This window comes from Phyllobates terribilis, unplaced genomic scaffold, assembly GCF_046119375.1.
Source record: "Phyllobates terribilis strain yellow unplaced genomic scaffold, ASM4611937v1 Scaffold_8__6_contigs__length_399053987, whole genome shotgun sequence".
NCBI lineage: Eukaryota > Metazoa > Chordata > Amphibia > Anura > Dendrobatidae > Phyllobates > Phyllobates terribilis.
In genome coordinates, this window is record NW_027362768.1 from 341945864 (window position 1) to 341967031 (window position 21168).

General features: G+C 42.9%; 1 protein-coding gene across 1 annotated transcript in view; it reads right to left on the reverse strand.

Moving 5' to 3' along the window:
* Positions 1-21168, reverse strand: part of SUCLG2 (succinate-CoA ligase GDP-forming subunit beta) — a 214270-nt gene that overhangs the window by 153192 nt on the left and 39910 nt on the right. The window contains exons 3-4 of the mRNA XM_073644709.1: positions 5274-5373; positions 4673-4763 (exon numbers count right to left, since the gene is read on the reverse strand). Coding sequence (XP_073500810.1) covers positions 4673-4763; positions 5274-5373 — 191 coding nt within the window. The remainder of the gene's footprint in view (positions 1-4672; positions 4764-5273; positions 5374-21168) is intronic.

Here is a 21168-nt window from a genome sequence, read left to right on the forward strand (position 1 = left end):
CCCCTTCTGCAGGGACTTAAAGGTATCCTCAACCTGAGACTTAATCAGGGATCTGAGTTCTGAAGCAAACTTAAGGGGCTCCACACAGATTGTCTGTTCGATGCATGAGTTGCACAGTCTTTATAGCCACGTGGTGGGCAGATCCTCTGTGCAAAGTGCGCAGGTCCTGTGCTTGGACTTGCCCGTACTCTTCCTTCCCTGAGAAGAAAAGAGAGGGGGGCCCCAAGTTACAAGTGAGCTTTCACGAAGATCACTTACAGACCCGTTGTAAGAGGGAATACCGGATTTGAACAGGAACCGGTCCCAGTAGCTGGGTCTTTCTTCGAGGTTGACGCCACGCTGGAGTCCTTGCCGCGTTGTGAAGACCTGCCAGACCGTCCACTCCCGCCGTCACCTTGGCTGTGTTGGCGTGAAGGGTCACTGGAGGGTCCTTTTGTACGCTTTCCGCGTCTCTGAGGTGATGGTGAGTGGGGGTGCAGGGGCTGCACCTCCTGTAGCTCCTACTCGCTCAAAGCTGAAGAGTGCCAGAGTCTGCCAGGAAGCACTTTCCCTGTGCTTCCCTGGCAATTTAATCTCTATAGGGGTCCGCCCCCCCCTCTGGCAGGCCACCTCTGAGCTATGAGGAGTGCCCCCCCCCCTGGCTAGGCCACCGCTGTGTACCTCCAGCGTGGGGGACGCCCCCGCCCCCATGCGCGCGTTCAAACGCCGCTCCCAGAGGGACCCGCGGCACTTCCGGAGCGCGCCCCCAGCCGCGTCAGAGGGGAGCGCCGACCGCGCGCGCCCCGAGACACGCCGAATCTCCGTCCCAGGAAGGCGTCCCCCGGAAGCCCAGGCAAGCATCCGACCTGGGCCCCAGAGCTCAGGCCTACTCATCAACCTGAGCCCCGGAAGCCCCACCATACTTGCCAACCTGGGCCCCGACACCACTAGAGACCGCGGCGGTCCAATCCCTGCGTCGCGTCTCCCTGCCACCCTAGAGGCCCACTGACCCCAGTGGTGGCGCTACAGGCTACCGCACCAGCCGAGGCAGGGAACCCCCGCTGCCTGAACCGGTCTGGCCGGGCCTGGTAAGTCCATCTTTTCTTTTACTTTCTTTCTTTTTTCTTCTCATCTGTAGGTCCCCATCAAGGACAGGAAACCAACTGATGCGGGAGAGAGGTGCCGCCCTTTTTATCTGTAGGTTTCCTGTCCTTGAAGGGCGGATCCCCTCTCCGTGGTGCCGTCATGGGGAAAGAGAAATTGAAGGCATACTGAACCAGCATGGCTACCACGGCATCTTGCAGCGGCATGCTATTCCATCCGGTTTGCGTTTAGTTGGACCATCATTTATTTTTCAACAGGACAATGACCCCAAACACACCTCCAGGCTGTGTAAGGGCTATTTGACCAAGAAGGAGAGTGATGGGGTGCTACGCCAGATGACCTGGCCTCCACAGTCACCAGACCTGAACCCAATTGAGATAGTTTGGGGTGAGCTGGACCGCAGAGTGAAGGCAAAAGGGCCAACAAGTGCTAAGCATCTCTGGGAACTCCTTCAAGATTGTTGGAAGACCATTTCCGGTGACTACCTCTTGAAGCTCATCAAGAGAATGCCAAGAGTGTGCAAAGCAGTCATCAAAGCAAAAGGTGGCTACTTTGAAGAACCTAGAATATAAGACATATTTTCAGTTGTTTCACACATTTTTGTTAAGTATATAATTCCACATGTGTTAATTCATAGTTTTGTTGCCTTCAGTGTGAATGTACAATTTTCCTAGTCATGAAAATACAGAAAAATCTTTAAATGAGGTGTGTCCAAACTTTTGGTCTGTACTGTATATAATAAATAAAATATACACACACATACAAACTTTTATACAAATATACTGTGTGTAACAAAATTAAGAAAATTTTTGTACAGTTAGGTCTTATAAATCCAGTGGGCGGAAGACTCCACCTACTGGACACAAAATCGATCACTGATTAGGACGGCTCACTGGACCAATTAGCACAAGAATGAAGTCCAGGGGACGGTCCTAATCAGTGATTATTTTGTGTCCAGTAGGTGAAGCCACCTATGACCAAGTTGACTTGACTTATAAGATTTAATTAAGAAATTTTCTTCCCACTGAAAAATATTACGTGTCTACATAAATTATATATATATATATATATATATATATATATATATATATATATATATATATATATACATACACACACACACATATACACATACACATATCTGTATACACACAATATATATTACACACACTGAACACATTGTATAAAGTTTGTAGGAAAATATTTTTACAAATTAGTCTTATACGTCCAGTTGGCTGTCCTAATCAGTGATCGACTTGGTTGTGGGTGACTCCGCCTACTGGACACAAATGTGCCCCCAATAAGCAAGTATTAAACATGGAATTTCAAGTTGTACAGAATGTTTTCCCGCTATATAACAATCTGCTCAGCTCCCCTGTCCTATAACATGGTGCACATGGATGTGCCTCTTGCTGTATAATACTGTGAGCATTTCCTCTCTTCTTTCCAGAACTGCGCTGTAAATCTGCCCAGCCGGACTGTTCAGTATGCTACTGTGCCGCCACGTCTGCGCTGCAGACACTGGAGAATTCCAGCCCTGGCCAATGAAACATGCTAATTTTAAACTAATGAAGCAAGTTTTTCTGTCTTCTACATAAAGGCGCAGAGGTGCAGTTAAACACGGAGCATAATGAGGCCAGTTTTACCATCACTTGACGTCTTTTGTTTTTCACATTTAAAGAAAAGTGTTTCCTACAGAAGCAGGAACGTGGACGCCTGCCAAAAAGCCGAGAGAGCGGCTCATTAATTACTTGGGTCTTTCAATTCGCTGAGGTGTAGTTTTTTCGCTGAAGCACAGCAAAGGGGGTAAACAGTGAACCGTTCGACAGTCATCATACCAGATTTTACATACCTGCAAAAAAAAACTTTAATTATTTCAGATCAAAAGTGAGAACAATGGCAGAGGATCTTAAAAGAAAAATTTTGCACTGAAAGAGCCAACTTTTTTTTTTTTTGGGAAACTTATTCCTGTTAGACACATTGTTACTAGTCAGTTGGGTAAATACACAGGCATCTAGAAATGAATGGAGCATGAGGGTTGTGCTAAGAGGGAAAAGGCTGGTTGTAGGCTTTTAAAGGAATGTAAAAGCTGAAGACACCAATGACAGGAAAAAAAATTCAGTTTGCAATCTTCATTCTTTTATTCAATTTCAGACACCTTGATAGGCAGTTTACAGTCTAATACAAGTGCAAGATGTTTCTGTTGTAAGAGTGTCCCTCCCAGTAATGCAGGCTGGATATGAGCTGTCTATGTATCCAGGTCTTCATTAGCTCATATCAGCACAGCTTCTATCCTGCACTTATTTCCTCTTCATGTAGTTTTCTCCTTGTGTATAGCCCCGTTCTCTGCGCTGTCCTGAAATACTTCCTCCCCTCTCCACTGAAGATCTGTGTACAGCCCATATCTGCTCCCTGCTGCTAGCTCTATCACTGAGAGAAGGGAGGGGAAAGCAGAGAGAACCATGAGAAGCAGGAGCTAGATACAGAGCTTACAGACACTGCAGCAGCAGCAACATGATAAAAACGAATCTGTGCCAAAATGTGCATGTTTTTTTACTTTGATGGCCTCCTCCATTTTTAGAGAGAGTCTGTCAAGAGATTTATGGGTACTATTAGCAATAACATTGAGGGGTAAAACACAAAGGCAACCGTACCTCTGTCTGCAATGCCAAAGGACACAGAAGAACCAGCTCTCCACTTTCCCCGTACGGAAAGCCGGTCAAAGCAGGGTGGAAGTATGTGCCCAAAATCTAACATAACACTCACCCCCTGTTTGGCGCCACCCCCCTCTAAGTATTGTCTGCGTTCTACGTTGACACAGCCAGTGCCTAGCAGAGGGGGCAACGCCAGCACAAACCGCAAGCGCAGTCAGCCAGCACAAACCGCAAGCGCAGTCAGCCAGCACAAACCGCAAGCGCAGTCAGCCAGCACAAACCGCAAGCGCAGTCAGCCAGCACAAACCGCAAGCGCAGTCAGCCAGCACAAACCGCAAGCGCAGTCAGCCAGCACAAACCGCAAGCGCAGTCAGCCAGCACAAACCGCAAGCGCAGTCAGCCAGCACAAACCGCAAGCGCAAACAGTGAGCGCAGTCAGCTAGAACTTTTGTATGGTACCATCTTTGAATCAGAGCAGATGCAGCCAGTACTTAGCATAGGGAGCAGTCTTGGACTGAGGTCTGACCCAGCGCTCTTCTACCCAGGAACTGCGCTCTTAGCCCTACTACCTAAGGACTGCTCTCTTAGCCATACTACGCAGGCACGTCTGCATGAACCCTTACAATTACACGCGGCCCTTTGAAGGTAACCATAATGCTAATATGGTTCTCAGTGAAAATTAGTTTGACACTCCTGATTTAAGAGAAAACAAACTTTTGCATAATTAAACAAAAAGCTGGCAAGTCCACCCCAAAAAATCTTCAAAACTACAACTTTAAGCAGGAGAGCCCTGGCCCACTGGGTGCCGTAGTTTTACAGCAGCAGAAAGTCAAATGTTGGCGTTAACAACAAAAGGGCAAAATTCATACAACAACGGCCCCATGTGCTGCTGGTAGCAGTAATACAGAGATACTCAACATAATACGGTACCGTACCTTGTTAACTTTGACACCGCCTTGGGGGGTTTGTTTTGTAGAAAGGTGGTAACCAATCATCTGCTTTGTAAGAACCTCTACTTTGTTAGGGCTGCAAAGCAAGTTTAGAAACAAATGCTGAAAATTTTTACCAAACATACTTGAGTAAAGCAAAAGCCAAAAGTTGTAATGAGCTGTAATCGCAAGTTAATCAAAACTAGTAAAACCTTAATGAATGCCAGCACTCCTTTCTGTGGGCAGGGATTTTAGAGTCCTTAAAGGGTTTAGATATCTCCTATCCATGGGATAGGGGATAATTTGCTGATCGCTGGGAGTCTGACTACCAGGACTCCCACAGATTCCAAGAACTGGGCATTGCAAACCCAAGAATGGGGTTATACAGTTCTATCCTAAATGGAGTGGAGGTGAACATGCTCGACCCACACTCCAAATCTAAAAATGTCACAAGAAACTAGGACAAAAATTTGACTTTATGTAAAGGAGGTAGAGCTTTGGAAGATAATGGCGCTATATAAACAAAGCATAATAATAATAAAAATATAAATAATAGAGAAAGGAAGATTCTGGATGCCTACAAATGGTGCAAAACTTAAAAACTTACTCTGTAGTTAAATGAACTCCACCTTTAAGCCCGCTGTCAAAAACGCCTTTACCTCTCCCACCGGCCAAGATCTGGGCTTTTAGGACTATTTCTCGGGCTTCTGCAGAATAATAGAAATAAAAAAGTTGATAAAATGCACACATCCCATCCAAAAAAAAGATAAATTCCAAAAATACAACAGAAAGGAGCAGGATGAAAGCGGAAGGGAGCAGGGCGAAAGGGAGCAGGGCGAAAGGGAGCAGGGCGAAAGGGAGCAGGGCGAAAGGGAGCAGGGCGAAAGGGAGCAGGGCGAAAGGGAGCAGGGCGAAAGGGAGCAGGGCGAAAGGGAGCAGGGCGAAAGGGAGCAGGGCGAAAGGGAGCAGGGCGAAAGGGAGCAGGGCGAAAGGGAGCAGGGCGAAAGGGAGCAGGGCGAAAGGGAGCAGGGCGAAAGGGAGCAGGGCGAAAGGCGAAAGGGAGCAGGGCGAAAGGGAGCAGAAGAGTGAATAAGAATGGAGAAGGGAGGGGAAGAGAGGAGGATGGAGAGAGAGTGAGAAGGGAGGAGAATGGAGTAGGTGAAACACATCTGTAATTTATCAACCTTTGGTCCATATTAGGGTATGTTCAAATGGAAATTTTTTATGTGAATTTTGCAGCAAATTGTGCTCCAAGATTCACAAGAAAAAACAGCTCCAAACACTATGTAAAAAAAAAACACACCAAAAAACACTTTAAAGCGTTTTTGTTATTTTTCCACATAAAAAAAATATTCCTAATGAAAATAGGCAAAAAAGTTAAAAAGGCATGTAAAGTACAAAGAAGCATGTTAGAGCTTAAAAAAAATATCCCAACAACAAAGTCAGTCAAGTTGCTAAAACTTCTATTGAACAGTTTCTTACTTTTACCTTTTAAAAATTGATGATTATTGGATGTCTTGAATTTTTCGATTTATCTAGGAGACCTGTTCTAGCATCATAAGTGTTTTTTTGCCAAAATCTAATCTAATCCACATTTCATTCTTTTCTCTGCCTTGTAATTGGAGAATTCATAGCCAACAATTCCAGTAAAGCCACCTAACGATAATGAATAGCATAGAAAAACAAAATGTAACATTTCAAGACACGAGTAAAACAAACGCTGCCAATAAGCTGCAAACCTTAAAATAAAAAAAAAACACCTTACACCTGCTGCTGCGATCAATACACAGACACCGCCGACTACTTCTTGCCTTCTGGGCAAGTAAGGACTTAAATTTGATCTTGGAGACTAATTCCCAGTTCTTTTCTCTTTTTTTTTTGCCTTGGTCTATTAATTCTTCTCGGTCACCAATTCTTATGTACTTAAATATCGGATTTTAATGGAACAATAATTTTCTTTTTTTTTATTTTCTTATTTAATTTTTTTCTATATTTATTCCTTCACTGCTCAAAATTCCCTAACGGGATTACGAGAAAATGTTCTTTAGTAGAAAATGTAATTTTAGTTGCAGTGATACGGCTCTACTCTCTTAGGTACCGTCTACAAAAATTGCAAAGGGCATAATGGATTTTTTATGGAAATGTCCCAGCCACGGTACAAATTGAGTTACTACAGACAAATGTTAGCTATCCGACGGCTTTAAAACACAGGATAAAATTATGTTCCAATCACACATTCCTCGGCCCGTTCGGCGGAAGCAAATTCTTCATACAAAAGAAATTAGACACTGGTTCATTGAGCCATTAAAAGCCTAAAGACGTGTAGTGGGTAATTTATTCTCGTCAAAGCTTTTCAGTTCAATGGAAGACAGAAAATCGGGCACGAGAATCACAGCTGACTATACATTATATGAACAGATTGCACCGCACATCAGACGATAACTCAAAAAAGAAACAAAAGCCACAACAACAATTCCAGACTCATCACAGTCCCTGTAGATTTCACAAAGCAACAGTGATGTGTTCTGGTCAAGAATGTCAGCAAAGCTGAGCCGAAGAAAAAACAATGAATTGATTTCTAGCCGGTAGAGCAAACAGTTGGAAGGTAATTGGAAAAAGTTACAGGCTGTGTTCACATACTGTGGTGCACGTGTTCCCACCGACCCCCAAAAGAGAAGCCTATAGGAAACCACATGAAAAAAAAAAAACACAATGTTCATAAAAATAAAAATGCCAGAGACTCAAAAACTATTGATTCAGTGTTTGATAAAAAAAAAAAAAAAAACAACACTATCTTCAGAAAAAATAAAATGAACCCTGTATGCTCAGCAAAGAGTTAATAGGGAATAAGTACAGGGGTTGTCTTGACAGAATAGGACCACATTCAGACGTCTGTTTTTCACTCGTGTTCTATTCATGTTTTTCACAGATAAAGCACATACAGATTATAGTCTATGTACATGTTTACATGTCTGTTTTGTTTTATGGACCAATTAACTGCAGAAAAAGATAATTACTCATATGTACATCCGACAAAGCACTGGATCACACCCGGTCCAATGTTATTCTAAGGGGCCGTGCACAGTTGGATGACATTTGAGGGCAGTTCGACTTCCACAGACTGACAGAATGGAGAAGACTGATCACACTCTGATCACACTCTGACCACACTCTGACCACACTCTGACCACACTCTGACCACACTCTGACCACACTCTGACCACACTCTGACCACACTCTGACCACACTCTGACCACACTCTGACCACACTCTGACCACACTCTGACCACACTCTGACCACACTCTGACCACACTCTGACCACACTCTGACCACACTCTGACCACACTCTGACCACACTCTGACCACACTCTGACCACACTCTGACCACACTCTGACCACACTCTGACCACACTCTGACCACACTCTGACCACACTCTGACCACACTCTGACCACACTCTGACCACACTCTGATCACACTCTGATCACACTCTGATCACACTCTGATCACACTCAACCAGATTCTCCTGGACAAGAGAATTTACACTCGTGTGACCCTAGCCCAATAGGTAGGATAAGCTTGGATTTTTTTTTCCCTTACCCAAAAAAAAGCAGATACCGAAATGAAGGTAAAAATTAGCACAGACCAAAAAAGGATGAAAATCGGATATTGCACACTGACAAAAAACGAATCAGTTTTTTATGTAAAAAAAAAAAAAAAGTATGAATCAGTGCTACCAATCATATCTAGTAAGATTTTAAACTCTCTCAAAGAAACAATTTGATTATTTGTAATGGACAAAAATGACATTGTATTTTTAGAAGGTTTTTGTTTTTTTCTTGAGATTAAAACTGGTGCAAAGAAAAACTAATGCAGCAACCAGAATCCAGCGCTTCATCATGTGCCCTTTTGAAATTTAAAAAAGTATCAAGATTGGATTAACATTCCGTTGCACCAGTAATGACTATCACTGTGTTTTAGCTTTGTCTCAACACTGTAGATTATTCTTTTTTTATTTTTTATTTTTTTTTATACAATACTAACAAAAACAAGTAATTAAACTGATAAGTCTATATTTGCACAGAATTTAAAGGGAACCTGTCACCACTACAATGCAGTCTAATCTGCAGGCACAGTGTTAGAGAGCAGGGAGGCGCTGAACAGATTAATATATCATTGTGAGAAAAAAATTCAAGAAAACCCATGTTTTAATCATTCAAACCTCTGCTCTTTCTGGGGGGGTTTTGCCAGTGGGCAGTCCTTTCAGTGATTGACAGCTTTCTTAGTATAAGTGCAACTGTCAATCACTGATAGAACAGCCAACTGGACCCAAAACCCCAGAAAGAGAGACTGGGGTTCCAGCTCTCTTCAGGTCATTGACCTCCCGTGTAGTTTTGGGCTAATTCCTGAGCTTTCTCAGAATCATCTTTACAGTGGGTACGGAAAGTTTTCAGACCCCTTTAAATGTTTCACTCTTTGTTTCATTGCAGCCATTTGGTAAATTCTAAAAAGTTCATTTTTTTCTCATTAAAGTACACTCTGCACCCCATCTTGTCTGAAAAAAAAAACAGAAATGTAGAAATTTTTGCAAATTTATTAAAAAAGAAAAACTGAAATATCACATGGTTATAAGTGTTCAGACCCTTTGCTCAGTATTGAGTAGAAGCCCCCTTTTGAACTATTACAGCCATGAGTCTTCTTGGGAATGATGCAACATGTTTTTCACACCTGGATTTTGGGATCCTCTGCCATTCTTCCTTGCAGATCCTCTCCAGTTCCGTCAGGTTGGATGGTGAACGTTGGTGGACAGCCATTTTCAGGTCTCTCCAGAGATGCTCAATTGGGTTTAGGTCAGGGCTCTGGCTGGGCCAGTCAAGAATGGTCACAGAGTTGTTCTAAAGCCACTCCTTTGTTATTTTAGCTGTGTGCTTAGGGTCATTGTCTTGTTGGAAGGTGAACCTTTGGCCAAGTCTGAGGTCCAGAGCACTCTGGAAGAGGTTTTCATCCAGGATAGCTCTGTACTTGGCCACATTCATGTTTCCTTCAATTGCAACCAGTCGTCCTGTCCCTGCAGCTGAAAAACACCCCCATAGCATGATGCTGCCACCACCATGTTTCACTTTTGGGATTGTATTGGGCAGACGATGAGCAGTGCCTGGTTTCCTCCACACATACCGCTTAGAACTTTTTGGTTATAATTCTATCTTCGTCTCATCAGACCAGAGAATCTTATTGTTAAGGGGACGGTTGCAAACAACTTTATTAAATAATGGAAAGCAACCGAACCCGGGGTCCGCCATGCAGCCTGGTGGACTGCGGCCGAACACCTTCCGGGTGAGAAGGTAAAACAACCAACTTAAATAACAATCCCCTCCGTGTTACAGCACACCGGAGAGAGTGCGAATCCCTGTTCCATCTCCGTTAACTGCACGAGAGATGTGCGATAAATAATGTATCTGTAGTCCTGTTGCAGCACAGGGACTACACAGTTGGAGTTAGGATGCGTGTGTGACTCACGCCGGCGAATACGTGCTCCCAGCCGGCGTGCTACTGGACTGAGGAGAATCTCTCCACGTGGCTTACAGGTGGTACCGGGAATAGGGTGTCTGCAGACTGCTCGGGGTGTAAGGCGACCCCTTTGTCGGAGCCAGACTGTCAGATGAAGCTACCTGCCTATTTCAACTAAGCCTGCCTATTTCCACTAAACCTGCCTGCCAGAAACTAAAGCACACGTGGAGCCCAAGAGACCAAGAGTCCACAAAACACCATCACAGCTCAATGATCAGAGCGCGGCGCCATGTTTGTGGGCAGGCTTTTTAAAGATTAAGCCCTGCCCACCGTCGCGCCATTGGTGACGTCACCCACGACCAATCAGGCGGTGCCAGGTCACCGGATCAGCTGACTCCCAAACCACCAATCACGGTCCGCCATGTCACAGGCATGCTCAGTACAGAGAATCCTGGACTTAGGCTTTAAAAGTCATGTTGCTAGGAACAAAGACCCGAGAGACAACCTGCACGTCTCGTGGACCGGCTAGGCGTTGGGACTGACGACGATGCTGAGCAGCATCAGCCCCAGCTGGACCGGAATGGGAGACCACAGAAGGTTCTGGACCCATTTCGAATCCAGCAAATGCCCAACGCCTAACACTTATTTCTCATAGTCTGGGAGTCCTTCACGTGTTTTTGAGCAAACACTATGCGGGCTTTCATATGTCTTGCACTGAGGAGAGGCTTCCGTCAGGTCACTCTGCCATAAAGGCCCGACTGGTGGAGGGCTGCAGTGATAGTTCCACAAAGTCAACTTTCTCCCATCTCCCTACTGCATCTCTGGAGCTCAGCCACAATGGTCTTGGGTTCTTCTTTACCTCTCCTTTGAGCTCATGATTCTCATTTGGTCTGACATGCACTGTGAGCTGTGAGGTCTTATATAGACAGGTGTGTGCCTTTCCAAATCAAGTTCTATCAGTTTAATTAAACACAGCTGGACTCCAATGAAGCAGTAGAACCATCTCAAGGAGGATCACAAGGAAATGGACAGCATGTGACTTAAATATGAGTGTCTGAGCAAAGGGTCTGAATACTTATGACCATGTGATATTTCAGTTTTTCTTTTTTTACTAAATTTGCAAAATTTCTACATTTCTGTTTTTTTCAGTTAAGATGGGGTGCAGAGTGTACTTTAATGAGGAAAAAATGAACTTTTTAGAATTTACCAAATGGCTGCAGTGAAACAAAGAGTGAAAAATTTAAAGGGGTCTGAATACTTTTCCGTACCCACTGTACCCCACGATGCGACATCTTGTATTGAGCCTCACACCGAGGAAAATTGACAGTCATCTTGTGTTTCTTCCATTTTGTAATAATTGTTGTTGCCTTCACACCAAGCTGATTGCCTATTGTCCTGTAGCCCATCACAGCCTTGTGCAGTTCTACAATTTTGTCCCCGGTGTCCTTAGACAGCTCTTTGGTCTTGGCCATGGTGGAGAGGTTGGAGTGTGATTGAGTGTGTGGACAGGTGTCTTTTATACAGGTAACAAGTTCAAACAGGTGCAATTAATACAGGTAATGAGTGCACAGTAGGAGGGATTCTTAAAGAAAAACTAACAGGTCTGTGAGAGCCAGAATTCTTGCAGGTTGGTAGGTGATCAAATACTTATTTAAAGCAATAAAATACAATTTAATTATTTAAAAATCATACAATGTGATTCTGTTTTTTATATTTAGATTCTGTCTCTCACAGGTGAAGTGTACCTACGATAAAAATTACACACCTCTCCATTCTTTGTAGGTGGGAAAACATGCAAAATCAGAAGTGTATCAAATACTTATTTTCCCAACTGTATATCTACTCAGCTCCCCATGTTCTATAACATGCTGCCTGCAGATTGGACTGAATTATCATGGTGACAAGCAGGGCTGTGGAGTCGGAGTCGGTGTCCATTTTGGTGGAGTTGGAGTAGGTATAAAATGGACCGACTCAGACTCCTAAAATATATGATAAATTGGATACAGTAGCTCAATGCAGTATGTGCGGGAAATGTTTTCATAAAGTTTTGGGAAAGTTATGAAATGTCCTATAAATGTCTGTTCTCTTGCTGATCTAAGGATCTTGGCTTTTAGTTGAGATGTATCTGTGCTGCACTTTATGTACACGCTCAGTAGTGAGGAGTCGCGGAGTCAGAGTCGCGGAGTCAGAGGAGTCTGAGTTGGTGGTTTGGCTTACTGGCTCCACAGCCCTGGCGACAAGTTCCCTTTAATAAAAAAAATAAAAAAGTGTATATGCCAAATGAGTTCCGGATGAAGTGTATATGTGAAACAAACGGATAGTTTGGCTTAAAATGCATCTGTTTGTAATAAAAAAAATGATATGTTGTAATGCAATGTAAAAATGTGTAGCTATTAAAAGAATACAAAAACATGGTGTGAATCCGGCTTTAATCAAACTGTTCCTAAACTGTGATAAAAAAATTACTTAACTTAAAAGGCCTACAACTGGAATTAAAATGCTGGGACATGTAGCGTTGACGTCTTTCTTTGCCATCTATTTTCCGTGCACTTTTGACTAGTTGAGCTTTTAGCCAGGATATTACAGGTCCGAAAAGGAGCATTTGTTTCTCGGGAAACTCTAGGGATTAAAGTCTATTTTGAAGAAGAATCCCTGACCATAATGTCTTGAATTAAAAAGACACAGATTCCCTGGAGTCACAGCAGCCTAAGAGAACTTGATTAATGCGCTGCGGCTCCCAGGCACGGACATCTTCATTTAACTCAACCTCACAATTCCCTTCGTTGGACATAAACCACCAGTTTCCCTTCACTGCAATATAAAAGTGAATACAGAATATTTGTATCCAAAACCCTCAAAAAGCCAAAAGAGAAGCCACATATAGGCACATTTGTGTGTGGCCCGGCTGTGGACCTACTGACCAATCATAGTGATCCATGAGAGTATTAGTGAGAGTCATTAGACTGCAGTTGGGCCAGAAATTCAAGCTTTAATCTATGCTGTTAGTCTGAGTAGTTAGTCCTCCGTCAGTCTGGGATTTGTCCATTTTAGACGGGTCTTACATGTTAGGCTCAGTGCACAGTAGTCAATGCATCATGACGTTTGGACTTCTGGTTTCCCAACTGGAGCCTTATGTATCTTTTATGGATTCCACTGACTTATTGGGGTCCAAACGGGAACTGGCATTAGCAAAAATTGTAGCGTTACGCTTGCAGTCAAAAATAAAAGCACCCCTGAAGGAAAAAGTGTAATGTAAGTGAGACTGGAGCCTAAAGACAAATGTCAACTGTAGAAGATAAACACTTTTGGATCTGGCTTTTAAGAATGGCCGATTTTTAGTTTCCCATAAATATAAGCATCACTAGAGACACCGTTTGCATCCTATATATATTTTCTATTTGCAAAAAATGCTGGCCATACACGAGATTAGCAAGACGCTCAAAGCTCACTTCAGCTGACAGCTCTCTCCCCTGATTCCCGCAGGGGAGAGTTTTAAACAGTGAGAGGAAAAAGCTGCTGCCAAACTCTTTTGGCAGAGGCTTATCCCCCAGGAAACAAAACAATCGGGGGTTGATATTCCATTTTCCCGACTGTTCTCTTTCCCAACATCATCTTCTGGGGAATGTCGGGAGGCCCCAATACACATCAGAATGTTGGCTGGTCGTGGCCAAAATTGGCGGATTTGGCCAACCTTCATCTAATGTGTGTATTCCCAAAAAATCAAGTTGTCCCTTATCGATGTGATAGGGGATAACTTGCTGATTGATGCAATCTGAGCATTGGGAACCCCAAACAATCCCAAGATCTGGGCTCTGTAAAAACAAGAACAGGATTTTGCAGACCCATCCCGAATAGTCCGGCAGTATACATGCTCGGCTTCCACTCCATTCAATGTCTATGGAACTCGCGTAAATAGCTTTTACATACCGTAAGGTGGCTAACGAACACTTACTTGATGGGAGGTATGTGTCACAGAGATGGCTGTCCTCTGTGATGTAACCCGGAGTGTTTCTCTAGTGCAGTGTTTCTCAACTCCAGTCCTCAAGACCCACCAACAGGTCATGTTTTCAGGATTTCCATTCACATTGCACAGGCAATAATCCCATCACCTGAGCAATACTAAGGAAATCCTGAAAACATGACCTGTTGGTGGGCCTTGAGGACTGGAGTTGAGAAACACTGCTCTAGTGCATGTAAGCACTAAGAGGTTTGTTTTGTGCACCTGGGGCCGGGTTACGGGTAGTTGGAGAGATGGGCAGGTCTAGCTACCCACAAACCTCCCCTCTGGGTGTGGTTAAGATATAAAATGGAGGCTGTTGTTTGGCACATGGTCTGTGTGTTTGGAGGGAGAAGGCCTTCTGTGTGTTGTGGTCTCCCGACTGAGCCAGTGAACTGGATGCTACCCAGCCTGTGTGCCTAAAGGACTGACTAACAAGAGACTTTGCCTTAAGGACTCTTTACTTTGTTTTGCCTGAACTAAAGGCTATTTATATTCCTTTTGCTTTTGCCTGGTTTATGACGTAACAAACGGACAAGGACATTTAAAGGAACATGCTTCTTGTTGGCCTTCTGACGCACCCAAGTGAGCAGAAACCCCACAATACCCATAGACAAAGAATTGAGCAGAGGCCACGTATTCGCACCTCCATTACATTCGGCACGGGCCTTCAGAGTCCCGTTCTGGGGATCGTTGGTGATCCCAGTGATCGAATTCCGCCCCTGTCCTATAGATATTTGAACAACCCTTTCAGAAAGCATGCTTGGCTATTATATGTGGCCATTAATCCGCAACCTTCCATACAGATCAAGAAAATGGTCCAAAGGAATAAAAAATTAAAGTGTAGATTTTTTTTTTTTTTTTTTTTTTTTTTTAATATTGTGCATAAAAATTCCAAACATCAAATTTCTTAAAACTTTTCCGACTAAAAGTATAGAGCCATCTTTCCTTTTCATATCATTTGTCTAAAATGTGAAGAAGAGGGTGGAAGAAGGGACCTGCAGACAACCTTTCACATCTCTTTGAGGTGTAATTAATCCGACTGTATTTCAAAGAATTGCTTTTATCTAAAGTCGGAACATTTACAGTTTTTGTGAAAGTTGAGTCGGTCAAAAAGGATGAGATTTTTTTTCTTCTTTCTGAGTCACCATACTTTAAAGCAACTCAACTTTGTTCAGTGTTTTACATAATAGGGAAAAAATGAAACAATTGGGGAAAAATCGTAGAAGATTCATTTTACTTTATACATCTAGGCGCTTTGTGTGCTGCCATGTTGTGCATCTAAGAAAAAAACTATTATTTTTTTTCTATTTTTTTGTGGACATACCATTAAGAAAATCTTTTTTTTTTTTTTTTTGCAAATGCTACAATTCACCTAAAAAAATACAAAATGAAGCAACTATGTAAAATATTCTTGATAAAAAAAAAAGCTAGGAAGAATATTGTAAGGAAAAAATTGGACAATTACATACAAGGCAGTAACAGACTACACACACACAGGGGAAACATAGGTCTGCATATGAACTGCATACACCAAACGGGAAAATACTTTTAAAAGCTTAAGTTTTGTTTCAGGTGACTTTTCACTTTTCACGTCGAGTATGTACATGAGAAAACAATTCTTATATAACTTGTTTCTGGTATTTTTCACTAGTTTTTCCCCTCTGCAAGCTCTAATTTTCAGTCGTCTCTGAGCTAGTGGATGAAGACTCAATGCTATGAGGTCTCCCATGCACAGCACACACAGACATGAGGGATCCCTGCTCTCCTGTCGATATGGAGCACATGTTCAAAAGCAGCAGCATGTAGGACATTATACAGTAGTATTGAGCAGTGTAGCTGTGAATCCAGCTCTGAGGTGAGATACAACACTCATTAGAAAGCCGCAGCACTCTCTGTGGTATGTCTCTGCCTCTGTCTCTGTCTCTTCCTGCTCCTCTCTCTCAGGAAAGTGAACTTACAATTGGGGAAGAGGAAAAATGTCTTCTTAAAAAAAAAAAAGGTACATTTGTCTACTTTAGTCCATTGTCGCTTAGGAAAACAGCGGCCGGAGGCTTCTTACAGACTTATCGACGTTGGAGATCTAAATACAACAGTCACAACAGCTTTTTCTGTCCATTTCTGTTAAATATGTAGAAAAGAGAACGCCGCCGTGACACTGTCAAGAATAGTCTCCCCGGGGAAATTTAAGACAATTTATTGACTTGACGACTTAAATATCTTCTTCTGTGTTGTAAGACGTCTGGGATAGAAAGCTGCTAATTTCTCCCACAACTGTTGTTGAAAGGCTCATAATATAAATGGTAAATCTGGTAGCAGGAGAAAAAGACAAAACGAGGAGTAGGAAAAAAAAATATTAAAAGGGGGTCTGTCAGCACAAAAAGACTGTTCAAACCAAGCACAGTTGCTTGGGGAGCACTTTCTTAAGCCGAGCAGTTCAGATCACCTTCTCACTGACTTTGCCAATGCTTCTCTCTCTTGACTGCACTGGCATTACAGGAGCAGAGATCAATGGAAATCCAGTAGGTGGGAAGATGCACTGAACTGTTTGGCCATGTGCACCTGAGCTCAGTTTGAACAGTCATTTTGTGCTGACAGATGACCTTTAAAGACTATTTATAGAAAAGTGTAATTAACTAACTTCAGGTATCGGTCCAGAACTAGACCAAGTGGTTTGCAGAAGGAGAGTTTATGGATTCTTCCAGCAACCAGGCCTTAAAGTGGACCCATCATCACCAAGTTAAAAGTGTCCAGTATTTGCTCTTATTTTGTTTTCGCTGCTCCCCTGAGTAATCCATCTTTTGTTTTTTTAAATTCCGCCATACGGTTCCAGAGATATGGACCATAAACAGATCACTAAAGGGGTGTGGCTCACAGGGGAATTATGCAAAGTGGTCTAAAGCACGCCCCTAGAGAAACCAGAGAGACACATACTCCCCTCTCTTTTAGAGACCATAAAAGTTAGCACCAAATAATAAGGCCCATATCTCTGGTACCGGATGGCAGAATTTAATTAAATAAAAAATGAATTACTCAGGGGAGCAACGGGAACAAAATAAGAGCAACAATTGGACACTTTTGAACTAGTGAGAAGTCCCCTTTAAACCCACTGAACCATTTCGACACCCACTGGTGGCTCATGCCTTTACAGGAGTTGTGGTCATGCCTTTATAAGTTGATCATTGACTCAATACAGACACCTTTTGGTCTCCAATTCTTCCTCTCCTTCTCTGGAATTCAGAATTTTTTTTGTTTCCCCAATAAATCGAAATACTGAAAACAAAAAGCAGTAAGCCAAGAAGTACGCGGCCTTTTCACGCTGCATTTATTATGCAGTTGTGAGCAATGTTCTTGATGGAAATCCGGTCCATTAAGACACAAAGCTCCCGTGTAATGCTATGAGCCTGCCATAATGCCTTCTGCAAAATGCCGTGTGCTTTCCTGCTGCTCGAAATTGTATTCTATATAATTGCGCCTTTCACTGTATTAGTCTGCTAAGCAACGTGCGAGGAGCGAGCGAAGAAAACATTGACTGGTTTTAGTACTTCTGACGCTAATGAATAGAAAATTAAATGATGGGGGTGATCGAAAGACGTAAGAACCTGCGCAGATTTAAAGGAGAACTCCTCGTTTTCTGGATTTAGGCTTAAAAGACGTTATTCACCCCCACAAGAGCTGATTTGTAACTAACCCCTGACAGCAGCATTTAAACGGTGCATTTCAGCACCCATCCTACGATACACTTGCAGGATGCGGATGAGTGACCCTGGCACTCTGCACACTCCCCTACATCCCAGCCACCTTGCACCTTGGTGCTCCTGGGAGATAGTAAAAAAAAAAAAAAAAACTATATACATTATTATTACGTGTTCAAGCCCTTGGTTTTTGCTTTTTTTGGGGGACGGTTGGAGTACAAAATGTGTAATAAGTAATTTAAAAAAATATAAAAAAAAAAAAGTTTAAATCAACCACTTTATTTTAGCCTAAATATTTGATACCGCAGTGTTCATAAAAGTCTAAGCTACTAAAATATAGAAATAATCAACCTGCACTGTAAATACCAGAAGAAAAAATATATTTTTTTCCACTGCATTTCTTAAAAAAAATGCAGTAAAACCCTACCAAAAGAGTCCTAAAAATGGTACCAATAAATACTACAGCTTGCCATTATATATATATATATATATATATATATATATATATATATATATATATATATATATATATATATATATATATATATATATATATATATATATATATATATATATATATAACAAGCTTTCATAAAGCTCCATCGGGCAAAAAATAAAATGGCAAAAAAAAATTTTTTTTTACTGCTTTTAAAAATAAATCCAAAATAACAACTATACAAGTTTGTCATTGCTGTAATCACACTCAACTGGAGGCCAGGTGATTTTAGTGAGTAGGAAAAAAAAAAAAAGCCGTGTTGGAATTGCAATTTTTTTTCCCCCCCATTTTTCAGTATAATATACAAGTTGAATTTGCCCTGCAAAAAAAACTTTATAAAGAAAATAATAAAAAAATAAGTTACTGATTTGGGAAAAAGAGGAGGAAAAAAAAAACAAAGCGCAAAAATGAAAATCGACCGCATCAAAAAAGGGGTTAAAAAAATTAATGAGAAGAGCCCAAAAAGAACAAAGAAATAAAACAAAAAAAGAAAAGATCTCCAAGAAGAAGAAAGCCGCCAGCAATAAACTCGGAGATATTCCTCAAGACGACGCACAAAAAGCTTCATTTTCTTTATCTAAATCCCAATTATGAAGTGAAGAGTGTTTAATCTCGGCCATTATGCAAAACTTCTCTTCTCTACTAACAATTCTAAAAATCTATTAATCTCCTCGACGGTGGCGACATTCTGCCGGCTGCGGGGTTCTCCAACGTTATTCTCTTCTGGTTTCGCTCACCGTTAGCTATGCTTATAAGGGATGGACGAGGCGGAACAATAAGTCAGCGAAACATTAGTGTCTCACGTCTGAAATGAGATTTTGATTTGTGGTTCTCCCGCCTATTACACTCATTACTGTAAATCCAGGCAGTATGGGGTCATTTTGGAAAAAGTACGAGCGGTTACGACGTAGCCGGCGACATAAAACAATGCACGCTGTGCGCGGGATTATGGCGATACAGATCTCATTCTGTCACTACTAATGGCGGAGTGCGCCTGTTGAACGCTGACACGCTAATGACTCCGTGTAATTTGTCCATAGCATAAAATTTATTTTACACTGTGCGACTCCCCCGCTGAAGCCCACCACCAAACAGAAGTGTGCAATGAAGTCGAACAAGTACTGGCCACGCAAGAGGAGGGTCGCGAACAAAAAATTGCAGTGGCCGAAAAATGACACCAATTGTGTGGAGGACGGCTATCACACTCCTCCACCGGATTGGTCCTGGATAATTTACGAGGAAGGTCGCGAGCAAAAATTGCAGTGGGCTAACAATGACGCCAATCGTGTGGAGGACAGTAATCACACTCCTCCACTGGACTAGTCCTGGATATTTTGCATGTAACAAGGGGTGTCTAAAAAGGTATACATGTTTACCATATTTTTCGGACTATAAGACGCACCTAGGATTTAGAGGAGGAAAATAGAAAAAAAAATGTAAGCAAAAAATGTGGTCATGATGCACTGTGAAGGGAGAGGGGGTCTTCTGCTGACACTGGTAGAGGGGTAATGTCCCCCAATTCTGTTAATATCCACCATCCTGGTATATATGCCCCCCTCCTTCCCATTATACGTGGCCCTCATCCCCATCCTGATATGCATAGTACCCTTCATCCTGGTTTGTATGGCCCCCCCCTCATCCTGATATGTATGGCACCCCTCATCCTGGTAGGTATGGCACCCCTCATCCTGGTAGGTATGGCACCCCTCATCCTGGTAGGTATGGCACCCCTCATCCCTCTTCCTGGTATGTGTGCTCCCCCTTCATCCTGATATGCATGGCATTCCTTTTTCTGGTATTCTTGGCACCCCGTGATCCCCGTCAGTTACGCCATGCGCGGCTCACACAGTGAGATCCCTGTCGGCGGCAGAGTAAGACGCAGCGCTGGAGGAGAGAGGAGGTGAGCATAATTGTTTCTTTTTTATGTGCAGCATGATGGGGGATCAGGGGGTGGCAAGCATACCAGGAAGAGGGGATGAGGGGTGCCACGCATACCAGGAAGAGGGGATGAGGGGTGCCACGCATACCAGGAAGAGGGGATGAGGGGTGCCACGCATACCAGGAAGAGGGGATGAGGGGTGCCACGCATACCAGGAAGAGGGGATGAGGGGTGCCACGCATACCAGGAAGAGGGGATGAGGGGTGCCACGCATACCAGGAAGAGGGGATGAGGGGTGCCACGCATACCAGGAAGAGGGGATGAGGGGTGCCACACATACCAGGAAGAGGGTATGAGGGGTGCCACATATAGCAGGAAGAGGGGATGAGGGGTGCCATACATACCAGGAGCCACGCTGCAGGTACAGTGTGCAAGCTATAAGGGAAAAGGAATATTCACTGCTCCCCACGCACATATACATATATATATTTTATAATATAATATGCATAGTATAGAGAGACAGAGACAGAGATAGAGACAGAGATAGAGACAGAGACATATAGAAATATAAAGATATAGGACTATAATATGCAACCCCCACTTTCCTCCAAAATTTTGGAGGAAAAAAGTGCGTCTTATAGTCCGAAAAATGCGGTATTTGGCACACAAAGCACCAGAGATCCGGCCAGCTCCAAAATGAGCTCCTTGCTCCGCAAACTGGCTACCTCTGATACACAGCAGAGGTGGTCGGCAATGAGCAGTAAACTACAGAATAAAAAATCCCTCTCCTCTTGATTTTCAATAAGAGGTAACTGTTCACAAGCACTTTACAATTTAACCCATGCAAATTGTCTCTTCAGAGAGGAAGAGGACTAGAACTCTAGTTCCACCTATTAGAAGCACTGGAGTTCGTCCTCTTCCTCTCTG